The following is a 15,505-nucleotide window of genomic DNA, read 5'->3' as shown; positions in this document are numbered from 1 at the left end:
GACAAGCGACACCACCAGCCCTGTGCAGGAGGGAGGGCTTGGGAGAGTAGCTTGGGCCGGGCCAGCCCAGCACTGGCGGCAGCAGGAGGCCTCAGGCTGATGCCGCAGGGGCAGCCACTGGGGGGGTGGGGGTGAGCTCATGCCAGCCTCACACACGGTGGACAAGAGGAGGGGGTTAGGCCAGCCCCGAGGGCAGGAAGTAGGGAGGGCTAGGGGGAGCCCGAGACGAAGCAATGGTGAAGGTTAAGCTGGGTTCAAGGAGCGTTGCTGGCATCCCTTTCTCTCATGGGCCATTTCAGGGCAACAAAGCATTGTGCTGAGCTGGCCAAAGCAGGTGGGCTCCACGTACTGCTTGAGTGACAGAGTCCGGAGGGCACAGCCCTCTGGGCAATCATAGCACAGAGACCCCTTGGAGCAGGTGGTTTTCTTACTACACATGCACTTGGAAGGAGCAGGACTACAACTCAGAGCTCCCTGGCCCCTGGAAAAAGGGGTTTCTGACAGGGGAAACAGCTTGAGAGTTTTCCCCAGCAGGCCCGCTCAGAAAGAAGGGCCGGTATGTTTCTTCCCCACCCCTCTCCTGCCGCAGGCTGCTCGGGGGCTGCAGAAGCATACAAACTTTTTAGCTTAAACTTGAACCCCCCTGTGGGGAGCAGAGGCCCTAACCAGCAAAGCCAAAGGGCAGGAGCAGCGTCTCTCCTCGCCCCCAGGGTACAGCCTGCTAGACAGGTACAGCCTGCTACCCCATGCATGATCCCCGGATCAAAGTCACAGCAGAAGAGTCACATTAGGACTGTCTGGACCCCAGTATGGATGAAAAAGAACGAGAATGTTGCTCAGAAAGAGCTGTAACGGGTCTGGCCAGTAATTGGTTCCACACACTTTGATCGTACTGGAGGGTAAATCCATTTTGGGATGAAGTAATACACAGCTTAAGTGTGCTTTGGAAACGGGTATCCCCTAATGCCTCATTTTTTGATACTAGATTTTCAAGACCTTGACAATCTGGATGGACAGTATAAAAATGCCCTTTTAAGAGCAACAGCTGTTGCAAAAAAGATAATGCTACATAATGGAGCTTGATTGTCACAGACGGGTGCCAGGGCAAAGCAAACAGGCCAATTTAGAAAAACATCTGTGATAAGCTAGAGGAGTTATGTCCATCCTCTCTATATACATAACACTGCCATCACGGCAATATTACCTAGAAAAGGTGTAATACAGCTATATTTGTGGCAAAGCATTTGTGTTGTCCGTATATAAAATGTGCACCTCTCACCCCCATCCTTCCCCTTTAAAGAGAAATTAAATCGGGGGGGGGGGGGGAAGATATTTAACCAATGTTGCATTTAAGGTGGCTTGGGGGGTTATATTCCACACTTCACTTACAGTAATTCAATTACAATGTAACAAACATACCTTGTATCTATCTCCACTCCCTTTGAAATCATCATCATCTCAAAGAAACATCAGAGAAATACAATGGATTATCGAAAGGCATTACAACCCAGGAGCAGGTGATCTAGGGCTTAAGTGTAAATCAAATGAGATTAATCAAAACCTTAAGAGTGTTCAGTTTAATTCAGGCAAAAACCGTTACTAGAGGCAATTTATTGGACTAGGCAGGTCTCTGCTCTGCTCGAGTGGTAAAACGCTATGGAATAAATGATGTTACAGACTGAATGGGTTACTTATGTTTTAGAAACAAGTCAAGAACTTCTGAGGAACCAGTTAAGTGACTAGTTAGATGGTCTCTAAGAAAACCACATAATGGAATAGTTGGGTCATGGGAGTAAACTGGCATTTTCCTTACATCCAACGTTAACCTGAATTCACACACACTATTTTCCTAACTCAGAGTCCTCTAGGATCTGTACCATCTTCAGTCATGTGGTCCATCTTTATCCTAGAAAGAAAAGGGATTACCATGCTCAAGAATATTAATCTTGTGAAATGTATCCAACCATGAACCTTAGATTTTTTACTGTCTTTATTCAAAGTAACTCAAGTACATGTTTTTGTACAACAGCAGACCTAGCATAGGATATGGCTGTGGATACATGAAGTGATAAGATTCAGAACAATTACTACAATATTAAAAGCTGGAAAAAAGCCATGCTTGTTTCACTCCAGAATTGTGTTCATTTAAAAAGACATGGGAGCAACACTATGAATTCCAAATGCCAGTTCTCTGGTACATACAGAGACAGGGACAAGCTCTTGTGCTATATGGATCTCGGCGGAGCTTAGAGCAACAGGAAAAGCCAGTAGAAGAACAAGGAGCCTATTGGTCAGTGCTTAAAAAAATATGATATTTGGTAGAGATTGTTTATAAGGCAGGAGGTTGGATCAGAATCTTTCCTTTGGCCTGAACATCTATAGCTGGGGATTTCAACAGAGCTAAGTGGGTTAGGAGCCCAACTCCCACTGAAAGCAACAGGAGACTGGTGTCTAATGCCCTTAGGCCCCATTGAAAACAATTTCTGCCTATGAATAACATCCATGAAGGCTCAGTTTCTGTCATGTCAGGACACAGAGGTGGGGGAGGTGGGGCTTGATAATTGGACCCTATGACTGAGCTCCTATGAAGGACCCATGAAGGAGCCGACTGGCAGGTTGGAGAACGTACTTATGTGCTGTCTAGGTGGGCTTGTTTTGTTTTACCTGAGATTTGAACCTGACTTCACAAGAACGGATTTGACCAGCATACACAACTCCATTAGAAAAAGGAGAACATGGCCCCTGAATTGGGCACGGATAACATGACAGAGGAGGATATAGGAGTCATCAACTCAAATGGACCAGAAGATGCTGAAGAGATAACATCAGTGGACAGACAAAGGGAACATTGCCATCAGATAACAGTCTCACTGCCACATAAATAGCAAGGCAAAGCCGAGGCAGATTGTTAACGCAGGAACCACTGATCCTTGCATAACATTCCACTGCAAAAGTGTTGTTTCTGTTACACCAAAAAAACAGTGGAGATCTGATCATTTTATTGGACGTGGAACTGATGAAGTGAAGGGACAGCAAAGGAGTAGACACAGGGCCTGTTCCAAAGCACCCTGAAGCCTTGATAATGACTTCGGTAAGCAAAGGGTGGGCCCGGTAGAGTCCAATCCTGTGATATTAATAAAAGTTACGGGTGCTCAGCATCACACAGAATCAGGCCCTTAGTGTGCGCCTCAGCCAAACCAGAGGTTGTAAAAGGCCAACTGTGTTTCTGTGGATAAACTAAGGTGCAGCTAACAAATCTGTTTAATAAATGAATTCTCTCTGAATAATGGTCAGTCGTCCAGCTTTTCAGATTGTATGGTCTCTTCCTACCTGGGAGATGTTTTATTTTTCAATTAATAAAATATGTTAAATGTAATTTGCAAAAAGCCAACTTTTGGACTGAAGTTCCTTTGGAAGGAGCAAGCACAGCAGGCCGTGGGGAACAACGGTGCCATGGGAGAAGCCCACAGAGTGGAGGGAACCACATCAGGAAGAGGCCCAAGGAAGCATGGTGTAGAAGCGGGAAAGTCACCTGTGGTCTGACCTGGGTGAGTAGCCCCAGGATTCTGTATGTCATCACGTGATCACATACAGCCTAGGAACCAAAAATATCCTAGACTGTTTTTCCAGACAGTAAGCCAAGGCCGTTCTCAGTTGTAGTTATTCCAAAGTCCCCAGGGCTCTGGGACATGATCCACCATCAAAAAAGCAGCAACCGGAATACTCTATTAACCATTTTCCTCTTGCTTTTAAAGTCCTCAGACTAGGGCGTGGCGATTCCAAGGGCTTCAGAAAACTCAAGACCAAAGTGGACTTAGGTCTAACCCTATTCAATAAATAGAAAGCTTGAAGGTCCTGAACCGTGTGTTACTGGCAGCTGAAAAAGGGGGTGCAAGTGTGGCTGAGATATTTTACTGGGGGAGACAGAGAGAGAGAGAGAGCATATATTTTTAGATATATTATATCACTCATGTTAAAGCATTACAAACAACAAGTGGAGAAAAAAAAACTCTTATGCTATTTTCTGGACTTCTCCCAAGACAGAAGTGCAGATTTGTAACTGCCTTTACTCTGATCTTGAGGAGATTAAATGACATGTAATACACCGTCCTGTTTGAATCACTCAAGTATCAAGAGAAAAGCAACACACTCAACTTTAAAAGTGCGGAAGCACAGAGAAGAAGAGTTCCATCTTTTAAAACTTTGGCCAATCTTAAACATTCTTATTTCTTTCACACATTCCTCTAAAAAAGCAGTCGAAGGACTTTGGGTTTTTTTTAGAAACAGTTCCACAGCTAACTGTGACATCATTTCCCATGTCATCCCAAATAACCATGACATCACTTCCTCTCTCAGATTTGGCCTCATTCCAATGTTCGTCCATCATTAACTTTGGTGCTGGGGTTCTAACAAATTTCTTCTTTTTTTAAAAAAATGGTTTTTTAAATAGGGTTATTACAATTTTCTTCTTTTCTTTTGTTGTTAAAAATCTGCAAAATAATGGGACACACAAGAAGAGTGGTCTTCCATTCTAGCTGCAGTGCTGGAGGTAGGTAGCAAGGTTTCAGCAATATAAAGTTCAAACGAACGAAGACAGTCTTGTGCTTTCAAGCAATACATAGGTATGTGACCAAAAATATAAATTTCATAGGAAGTGTGAGTTTCTAATTAAAGTGATACGAGGTAAAAAGTGTAGCAAGAACTTCATTCAGAGGAGGTCTACCCTTCACTTCTTCTGCCTGTTTTCTAGTGATAGCCAGAAAAATCTGGGTCATCAGCTGCTATCGGTCACTCTCCCCTTCTCCTTGAAAGTTCATGACCCAGGTTGACAGAAGGTTACACAAAGATGAGCGACAGCGGAGGACACACACAGTTCTCATGCAGAGATTCCTGGATCCACGAGCCCTGGCACCCAGCAATGGAGGTAGCAGTCCAGAACGTCCTGAAATTGGAAGCACAGCCCAGGACTGGGTTAATCTTCCATCTCGCAGAATCTACCACAGCTCCATGAGCAAGGGTGGCCCGTGAGTGGAGCTCCCAGCATTGCCAACCCCAGGTGTTCGAAAATCATGAGCCACCCCCCGCCCCAAATCACTGGCTTAAAAATAAGAAGCTTGTAAAAATCAACAAGTTTACGGTTCTTTTTATTTGCCTTCTGGTTTTCGAGCACGTCACATTTTCAAGCTTTTCTCTGCAAAAATGAAGGTCAGAAGTGTATTTTTCTGGGTGAAAGCCAAGAGTCTTGTGGGATCACATGACTCCAGTTTTTGAGGAAACCACCAGATAGCATAAAGCTCACGATTAAACCACTAGAGCTGGCAACACTGATTCCCACACAGCACAACACGGGCCAGAACAGCCGCTAGGATTCCAGCTATTGCAATCCTGGGGTGCCAAGCGGCACGGACAGGCTCCAGGGGACATAAGCTGCATTCAGCTCTACTTGGCCGGGGGAGCGCTGCCTCAGTTCTCTGTAGGGAAGGGAAGTCAAACAGGGAAGGTCTACGAAGACCCTCCCACCCCGTGCCCTGGGCTGTTGAGAGCAGCACTGTCCTTGCATGCTGCTCAGTCTAGGTCATTGTCCCCCTCTTCAAATGCTCCCCTGGCTCCCTTCTGCTCTCCAGGTCCAGCTTAGCCTCTTGTCTTAGTCTCTCAGGTCCTGTATAGCGTTGCCCTGCCCCTGCCTCCAGGGGATCCCTCCTCACTTCACAAGCCTTCCCTCTGCTTATGCATCCTGCCAGCAGCCTGTCCTTTGTAGGTGGCTCGGGCCCACGCTGCTGGAAATGTAGCCCTGGCAGGAGGAGCTGGGGTTTGCAGGGAGCACACGCCACCCCTTTGCCAGGACAGTGCAGCTGGCCGCTCTGCAAGGAGCCTAACGCTGCCCAAACCCAGTGGGCAGGACTGGGGCAGGCACAGGGGATGTGTCTGCTCACTCTCCCCAAAAGTGGTTTGCGATTCTGGCACCAGGCTTGGGGGCTTCCCAGCCAGACACAAAGTGGGGCAGGAAATAAACCAAATAAGGACAAAATCCTTCCTCAGCAACACTGACGGTCCTCTGGGCTGTGTAACATCATCTCTCCTCAGCCACTTACCTGGCTCCCTCCAGCCCATCCCCCTTGCATCGGGCCCCGCTGCCCACAGCGTCCGGCCGGCACTCCACACAGACCCGCCTCTCTCTCATCAGCTGGCTGCTCCACAAGTGCAGGCGGCAGGCGGCTCCCACCTGCTTCAGGCGGAAATAGACGCAGTAACTGGAAAGGGAGAGGGAGAGAATTAGCCAGGATGCCAACACCCCTCTGCAATGGGTTTCTGCTCCCACAGGGGCAGGGGGGGTGGCCTGTGGTGAGAAGAGAGGTTTGCATTTGCTGGGGAAATGCTCCATTTGCCTAGAGACCCAGCATGTCAGCGACAGGCCCAGTGCCCACTTTCCTATCGCTATCTGACCTCCTTGAAATCTCCAGACTTTAAAGCAGCTGCTTGAATAACCCGACCAGGATCAGTACTCCGTGGGCACAGGCTCCAAGAGGCTCTACTAGCAACGGCTTGATGCTAAAAGCAACCTGGTAGCAGCCTTGCCACTGAATGAGAAATCCCAAGGCAGGATGGTCACCCAAATCCTGCTGCCACCTCTGAACCTCACCACATGTCCCTGCCAAAGGATCTCAAGTTCAGCCCTAGAAGAATCACACCTGCCCGCCTCTCCCATTGCTAAGGGGGGTGGATCCTGGCTGCTGCCCGGACCTGGGCCGCTCCCGAGCCAAGACAACTGGATTCATAGAGGTTCTGCCCTGGGGCTGTATCTGGCATGAGATTCCCCAGTCAGACGTCCCCCAGTCATGCCTAGGATGCCGAATTACCACAAGGAGATGCGGAAATTGCCAGCTCCCCTCTGCTGGCGCTGAGATGGCTGCAGTGGGGCACGGCCAACCCACTGCCGCTTTCAGTGCCGTGCGGGAGGAGGGGTGGCCAGGCACAGCCACCCCCAGAACAGCTGACCAGTTGCTCTAAACTTGTGTCCCGGGCCAAAGCAAGCCCTGAATTGGGGAAACATAAATGTTGCCCAAAGCCCCTACAAGGCCGAGTTTCCTTGTGTAAAATGGGTCTAGAGAGATGCCCTGGTTCAGCGACTGTCTCTGTAAGTAACTGCTTCAGCAGAGAGCTGCTTAGGGGCAGGACAACTATTAGAGACTCATCCCTCGCCGTGGGATTCATGAACGTTTGCCATCGTTCTGCCCCTCGACTGGCTGCGGTTGCTTGTCTGCCTTATGTTCCTTTCCTGGCCATCCCCAGCAGCTGAGCTGATCTGAGCCTTAATCGCCTCTTCGAACAGAAGGGGGGGGAAAAGCAAAACCCTGAAGGCCCCTTGGAGGAGGAGGAGGCTTGGCAAGCGGACACCCGTAAAGCAACCGCAATGCGCTGGTGGACTTGGGGGGATTGCTTCAGATCAGAGCTTCCCCTCCCCCTGCCTTTGGAAAAGCGCAGGCCCCGATATCCCCAGCGGTGCAAGCAGCTTTGCTTTGAAGTGTGTAGCCTCTCTGTCTGCATCCCTTCTTCCCCTCCTCCTCACCACTGGCAGTGCCTGCAAGGGGCACCTGGAGCAGTTTCTAGCGGGTGTCTCCACCTGGGGTCATCGTACTTCCAGGAAAGGAGAAATCCCCACCAGGGGCCCGTCTGGACAAGAGCATGTTATGGAGGTTCCTTTTGCTGTGCAGCGTGGCGGTGGGGTCACCTGACTGGTTGAGGGAGGCCCTGCTGATCAGAATGTGTCCCCTGCTCCTCAGGGGCGACTGGGATGATTTCCTGCTTGCAGGGGGAGTAGGAAAGTCAGTGGGGCTGGCCAGCCTCACAGCCAGTGCTCCTAACTCTCCTGCATGCTAGTCTGCCTCTTCCCTGTGGCCCTGCAGCAGGCAGCATGTTCTCTCTGCAAATGGCTGCTGGGCCAGGTAGGTGGGGAGGGGAGGGGGCCAGCTGGGAGCATTTTCCATCTGCCACATTTAAAATACCAGGGGTACATTTGGGATTCATAACCCATTGGCTCCCTGCTGTCACCAGCACGCATACCCAGTTTCTTGGGCAGAGGGACCACCCCGGTTGCATGCTGCCTTCTTCCCTCACTGGCTCCGTCTCTGGGACTGATGTGGAAAGAAGCCATCTGATTTTCAGCCCATCCTGCCCATGTTCTATGGCTTGTCTTGGCAGCATCTACCCCTGTAGTCCTGACTGCAATGGCGCCCTGAGTCTCCTGTTCAGCATCCGCTCGTCTGCGCTCCTCAGGCCTGATCTCCGTACTCCTCCTCAGGCTTTGGTGGCCAGCCTCGTCCAGAAACCCCTCAACTGTTTGTGGGCTTGTCCAGTTTCCCATCCATCTCTCACCACTTATCCTGGGCTGGTCAACACTAGACAATTCGGTCAGCTTAATTACATCACTCGAGGCTGTGAAAAAGTTCACACCCTGTGTGATGTAATTAAGCCAACCCGCTAGGCCAATGGAAGAATTCTTCTGTCAACTGAGCTACTCCCTCTTGGGGGAGGTGGATTTACTACAGGGACAGAAGAACTCCTCCTGTTGCTGTGGTCTCTCCGCTCAGAGTGGCAGCCCAGGCACCCATGTACACAGAGCTGCTGGATTTCTGTATGTCAGCACCCGGAGTGTTCTCCCTGCACACCCTCCCTTCAAAGCACGCCAGCTGCCACGGCTGCAAAGAAAGCGCCATGAGATTCTGTGGGTAAAAACATCGGAGACGTGCACACCTGCGAGGAGGCGCAAGCGACAGCTGCCGTTGCCTAGGCCTGGCTGGAACAGGAAAGCAGCAGCCGTATTCCCACTTTCTGCTCCAGCTGAAGGTTTCAAACACTCGTCCAAGGGAATTTCAGGAAGGACACAGTGCAGCAACGCAGCTCCCACAGCAGGGACGGAGCCATGGAGGACAGCAAGGTGGTTTTCACTGCATGAGGATTGGGAAACTGCTCCCAAAAATGACCCTTTGGAATGCAACCATCTTCCCACAAATTTCACAGGAGCTTTGTTGTGAAGGTGTTTTTGCACATTTAAACCACTTCTGACATCAATCAAAATGCAAACGCCTCTGTTCTCTTGGGCTTGGATGCATGGCTCACAGAGTGACCTGCGGAGTGCGAACAATTCCGTTCTGGGAGCTCCCGCTGGGGTGAAACCAAAGAGAAACAGAACGCCTTTAAGAAGTATTGGAACGGCAACTGCTCCAGTGAGCGATAAGGTAGCACAGAGTGGGTGCGACAACCGCTGCAGCCGTTGTGTGACGGGAGCTTTGGCCAAGTGTGGAGGTGCAGAGGGTTCTGCTGTATTCCAGCCCCACTGCTCCAAGCTACAGATTTGATTGCATCCCTTAGTTAGCCCAAAGTCACGAGTTGGCATGGAGCTGTGAGAACTCGGCAGCCAGCCAGACAGTGGAACAGCAGCAGGAGGCCCTGGCATTACCACACTGGGCCCTGGGGCCACTATGCCACTCCAAGAAATGCCCCAACTCCCTTCCAAGCCACGCACCAGCCACTACCACACCACCCCCCTTACGAACTCCTAGGCCCACCTTGGAAAATGGCCAGGCCTGGTCCCTTCCTTGCGGCTGGAGCAGGCAGCCACCCATAAGGCCTCTATGCCTCCTTCTTATGGGCTGGCTTCCTAGGACGGCACACAAGCACTCAGGATACGTCTGCATGCCGCTGGGAGCGTGCTTCCCGGCCCGGGGAGAGACACTGGCGCAGCTCGAGCTATAGCTGGGGGGAGCATGGGCGAGCAGTGACTCGGATTAGCTGCCTGGATACATGCCACGGGGGTGCGGGTGGGTTTGTATTTGGACAGTTAGACCAAGCCACTGGCCACGCTTCCCCTGGCCACGCTGCTCACTAGCTGGACCACAGGGTAAACACGCCTGGATTGGTTCAGCCCTCGTGGCAATAACCTCAGTGAAGACACAGCTCTGTCCACCTATTCTTCCTTGTATTGGTCTCACGCTTCCCCCCCCGCCTCCCATTTCCATACTTCTGACCAAGATGCGCCGGAGTTTGTGGCTGGAGAGCAGGGGGCTTGTTCTAACCTCCAGGACCTGGCCGTGAGAGTAGAAAGGGGGTGGACCAGGGCTGCTTAGCATGGGAAAGAGGCTGGACAGGATGGGGGAAAAAAAAAAAAAAAGAAGCAGAGATGGGGATTTCAGTGCCCAGAATTGAAGGGCGAACGACTCCAAACAGCCTGATACACAAAGGTCTTGTGTTTCTCGTTTCAGGCTGGCAGCCTCCTCCGTAGGTGCAGATCCACCCCACTGCCCACACCCAGCAGGAGGCAGGATGCAGAGGCGGCAGAACACACTTCTGTTCTCATTCCCTCGTCCACACAGCCATCTCCTCCTCCAGGCAGCGCTGAAACCCTTCCGAGCGCCTCGCCAATTGGATCCCTGCAAACTGTGCTGAGCCCCGGCCCATGTAATGGTCCCTCCCAGCCCTCTGCCCCTTGCCCTGCACACGCTTCACAAACCCACAGCACTGCTTGTGACAAGGGGATTTACAGCCTGGGGCTAGTTAATCAGCTACCCTGCGGCTTGTCAGTTACAAGGGGGGAGGCTTACAGCTTACTAAGAAAATCCTAGACAGATAAAAGAAAAGAGATGAAAAAGCCCATTAAGATAATCTGGCCCATCTCACTTCCAATGCAAGATACATTCCGCCAAGAGAGAGCACGTCAGACAATAAACTGACTACACCCGCTCTAAAGAGGAACTCAATCCTTTTGCTTAACGGGATTCCCCTGCAAATCCATCAGGGTGCATCTGTCAATAGCTGAGCAGTTTGAAACCACTCTCTGGGCCAGATGTACAACTGGCATAAGGCAGCATAGCTTGACTGATGCAAGACCAATGGACACCAGCTGGCAATCTGGTCTGGTGTGTCCCCTTGCATTCTCTGTGGCGATGGAGCAGGAAGTCGGCCCCTTGATCCAGCCTGCACTGGAGCTGGTTTGAACCTAGGGGCCCCAGGGCCCGCCTCGCCCCTGCTCTCCAGAAGTCAGGTCTATGCTGTTTGTGACACTCCGCTCTAGCCCCAAGATAGTTTTCCATAGGTCATGGCATGCTCAGAAGCCTAGCATGCAAATGGTGCATTTCAGACCCACCTTGTGTAACACGGTTCCCAAGGCAGCGGTTCAGTGTTTCCTAATTAACAGCAGATGTGCTTTTGGGAACAACATTGGTAACAATGATTTTCCATCATGTGATGGGTTTGTGACTGTACTTCTCACCCAGGCCTTAAGAGGCCTTCAGAAGGGGCATTTGCAGCTCACGTGCTGCGACAGTACTAGACGGCTGCCTACATCCATTGGCCAACACCACTGAGAATGTCAAGATACACAAATAAGTCTCACTTGTTAAATGTTTTTTTCTCCTGTGTGTGTGATCTCTGTACTTCTGGAAGTAAAGGAGGATCGCGCTCATCAGAACCAAGCATCAGCCCCGATCCTGCAATCTGTTCCATGCGGGCGGAACGGAGCAATATCATAGCAGCAGGTCCTAGCTGGCTTCTCCCACACGACTCTGCCCAGGCACCTCCACCCAGATGTGAGACCCGCTACTACAGTTCTCTCCTCTCCCTGCCGGTCAGTTGCAGTTTGCAGATGAGCAAGTCATACACAGCAAATAAATTAACCAGACAAATTTAATCTCGTCTCCTCCTGGAACATTTATAAGCAGGTCATGGTCTATTCGAGATCCGAAATGACTTGACAAATGTTTGCACACCTTGTTATAGCTCTCTGGATCGATCATGAGCACTCCTCAGAGACTGGTCACTATTTGCTCTTTAGTTTCAATTGGTCAGCCAGATCACATGGCACAGTTTCGATGTGCGGACTGAAGGGGCGACTACCAGTGCAAATTCTAGCGCTTGCATATTTAAAGCACGATTTCTGGACAGACTCGCATCAAAGCCTGGTAGCAGCAGCACCATGCACTCAATGCCACGGCTGATGGGATTGCAGGATCAGAAATGCCCACAAGGGCGCGTGGGGGAGTCATGGGCTCGCCTGCTTCCAAACACGGGTGGCTCCGGATATGCTGGCAATTCTATGGATTTATCAAATGTGCAACACCCCCCAGGAGAACCTGCAAGGTAGCTGTGGCAGCAAGACTAGAGGGGAGAGGCAAGCAAGCTTGGGAGGGACTGTGCAGAAAGTCCCTAGCAGCCCGTGGTACGGCAGAGCCCCAGCGAGGCCAAAGGGACGGGGCTTTCTTCAGTGCTGGAACGGGATTCCTGAGACAACCGCACAGAACCCCTCTGAGAAGAGTCTCCCTGTTGAGTTAGCAGCACAGGCTGCAGCAGGTGCCAGGGGGCTGGGTGAGGAAAACCCAAGCTGAAGAGCAACGCTTGGTGGGGAGCAGGATCTTGTCCAGCCTTCTTCTTAACTCTACCTGGCTCTCCCAGCGTCTGCCTTTCCACCCCTCTGCAGCTGGCAATCAGAACGCAACTGGAGATGAACCTATGCTAGGAAATGTCCCGTGAGGGCCAGTCCCGTCCTGGCAGGGAAAGGGACTTTCCACCGCTCCCAGAGCACTCCTGTGAGCTGGTTTCTTTAGCCAGGAGGCAAGTCTGCTTGATGCCCTTCCATTGCCCAGTATTACCCTTGCCCTAGGACCAGCTCAAAATAGAGAGTCCAGGGAGCTACGAGGGTCACAGCCCAACGGGCCTGCACCACGGCACCCCCTGGAACACGTCTGCATGGACTCCCAACAAGCTGCACAAGTTCTCCTGAGTGTGCAGCGTCCTGTAGGAAGCACACACTAACCCACAGTCCTTCAAAGGAGGAACAATTCAGCTCACCAGGAGGTGGCCACAAAGCCAGTCCTGGCACTCCTGGAGTCCCAAGCCAGGACACCGCACAGTCATACCTACATGCGGCAGCTGGCACCACCCACTTCGGTGCCATGGGAGAGGTGGGACCCTCAGGCCAACCCTGGCTGGCTGCCAATGTTTCTGCAGCAAGGGCACCCCATGAAGAAATGTCTAAGAGTGAACAGGAAGAAGGGGAAGAACTTATCTTCCCCTGGCTGTGAGCTTCTTCCAGCGCAGCCCCCCCAAGGCCTGTGAACAGGCCTGCATGGGCTCCCTGCATTGGGATAAGCCTTGGTGGGGTTGAGTCTATCACCCCTAAACAGACTCTGCTTCAGGTCCATCTCTCCCGAGACGTGAACACTCACAAACTTCGGGGAGGTTCAGATCCAGAACTGGCCCCTACATACCAGGCTGATCCCACACCCTGGCTATAAACCACCCGAACCTTTGGCTGGTTCACATTCTAGATCCAGACCCAGAGACGTGGGCCTGTCTCTAACCAACAAACAATTGCAGCTGAGTTTTGCAGGGTCTTTCATGCAAAAACACTTCCTGATGCGTCACAAAAAAGATCCCAGTGGCAGATGAGGCCTCAGATCTTCCCCCGCCTGCTAAGAAACTTTCCTGATCATCCCCCAGGGGCTCTCCATTCCCACTCAGCCGTTCTCCCCCTCCCCCATAAAAGCCTTCCCAATTCTTTTCAGCTTTCCTTCTACCCTGGCCAGCCGTTCCCCCATTTTGGACTCCCAGGCCTGTCTCCTGGGCTGGCACCAGAGAGAACCTCCCTGGCAGAGGGCAGCTCGCCTCACTACAGCTCTGCAACAGAGGGGGCCGAGAACACAGTCATTGGACCTCCAGTGACAGGGATTCCACCACCTCCTTAGGTAACCTGCTCCACTACTGACGTTTTTCCTAACATCTAACCTAAATCTCCACTTGTCCTCCCTTACGTGGCTATGAAGAGCAAACAATCCCCGTCCCCTTTATAAACAGCCTCTACGTATCTGAAGACTTATCAGGTCCCGCCTTCACTCCACATTTCTCAAGACTAAACATTCCCCAGGTTTTTTAACCTCCCCTCGTAGATCAGGATTATTTTTGTTGCTCAGCTCTGGACTCTCAGTAGAAACAGGAATGGAGGTTTGAGCAATCTCCATCACCAACATTTTAACACAGTACCTAAAGTTAGGCTTCCAAAGCCATCATCTTTAGCTGCTGAAATACATGGCCTGGTTTTCAGAGATACCGAGGACTTTTGTCTCTCACGGACTTCCCTGGAGGCTGTTGGGAGTTCAGCGCCTTTGACAAACAGGCTACTAACGGAGCTGTGCAAGGCCCCAGTTTAGCAAAGCGCTTAAGTACGTGGCACTGGAATAAAAAGGACTTTGGCACATGCTGAGGTGCATCATATTTTGGCCCCAGGCCAATGGATCTAGATGCCTCACTTGAGGCACAGAGAAGGAGAAAGAATCGCCCCTCTTCTCCGGGCTGTGTGCAATGCCTCTGAAGCACCCCTCAGCAGAGAGCACCCTCCCTTTTAACGGCAGGAGAATTCATGCAGCTCTAGTTCCCTCCCCAAACTCGGCCCAGCTAATGACCATGCTGGAATCACAGAAGTTAGACACCTATTAGATCATCTGTCCATCTCTCAGGGGCCGATGCAGGACTGGTGCTTAGGACACATTTAGCAGCGCTTGTCCAGTGTTGTTTTAAGTGTGTCCGAGAAGAGCCCAGATACGATACTGATTTCCCTGCAGAGTATTTGGGGAGGATTTCAGGATCCGTCACTGTCTTCTCCTCTCCGTATAGGAGGACAGCGTTTATTCTGCAGTTCTTACTTAAGAGTCAGCCTGAGCCAAGTCAGCAGCGCTTGTCACAGAAAGAATCACCCTGAGAAGGGGACAGTGTGCTCTGTGATATGCCTCACCTACCTTGGCTGCTTCTCCTTCACCAGCATGTGAGGTCTTCTCCAGGGGTCCTTAAAGTCCCTTTTAAAAGAATCTGGCAAAATCTTAGCCACCTCTGTCAAAAAAGCAAAGGGGGTGGGGACAGGAGGGATGCAGAAGGTTAGAAAATGCCCAGAGACAGAGCTAAGCGGGCACAGAAAGCGAATTATTAGGAGCATGGCCTGCTTGGTGCCTGCTCCCAGGCTCTGGGAAAGTGGGGGATCCAGACCAGCAAGGAAGGGAATAACGTTAATTGCAATTAGTTATATTAATGTGAATACGGGGAATGATTCAAAGCTCACTCATGTCAATGGGAGTCTTTCCACAGATGTCCTCGACTGAATCTGGATCAGGCCCATTTTTGTGACTGTTAGCAACTTACACTGTATGGCAAATCTCAAAGCACGTAACAAAGTGGCCAAGTATCATTAACCCCGTTCCACATATGGGGAAACTGAGGCACATGGAGACTTCAAGTCTGGCCCAATGTCACACAGCTAATCAGTGGCAGAGTCAGGGCTTGAACCCATCTCTCCTGCCTCCAACACCCCTGCTCTAACCACTAACTCACATGCCCCAACTCTACTTTAAAGGCAAATTCTCAACAGACCAGCCAAAAGGAACTGGTCTCAAAGGTGGGAATTCCAAACGGGGGCGGGGGGAAATGGATGCTTTTCAAACATGTATCCATTTACCCCGATGTATTT

At 51.0% G+C, this 15,505-nt stretch overlaps 1 protein-coding gene across 5 annotated transcripts in view; it reads right to left on the bottom strand.

The window, feature by feature from the left end:
• Nucleotides 1-1,972: 1,972 nt before the first annotated feature.
• Nucleotides 1,973-15,505, bottom strand: part of LOC120386158 (somatomedin-B and thrombospondin type-1 domain-containing protein-like) — a 30,216-nt gene continuing 16,683 nt past the window's right edge. For 4 of the 5 annotated variants that reach the window (XM_039505106.1, XM_039505108.1, XM_039505111.1 and 1 more), the window contains exons 3-5: nucleotides 14,784-14,874; nucleotides 6,093-6,251; nucleotides 1,973-4,942 (exon numbers count right to left, since the gene is read on the bottom strand). In XM_039505106.1, coding sequence (XP_039361040.1) covers nucleotides 4,837-4,942; nucleotides 6,093-6,251; nucleotides 14,784-14,874 — 356 coding nt within the window. In that variant the 3' untranslated portion in view covers nucleotides 1,973-4,836. Of the gene's footprint in view, nucleotides 4,943-4,980; nucleotides 5,192-6,092; nucleotides 6,252-14,783; nucleotides 14,875-15,505 lie in introns of those variants that run through there. The other variant, XM_039505109.1, reaches the window with a different exon arrangement.

This window comes from Mauremys reevesii, linkage group 18 (genome assembly GCF_016161935.1).
Source record: "Mauremys reevesii isolate NIE-2019 linkage group 18, ASM1616193v1, whole genome shotgun sequence".
NCBI classification, from domain to species: domain Eukaryota; kingdom Metazoa; phylum Chordata; order Testudines; family Geoemydidae; genus Mauremys; species Mauremys reevesii.
The sequence above is the reverse complement of the archived record's forward strand: the minus strand, read 5'-3'. Positions and strand labels throughout refer to the sequence as shown.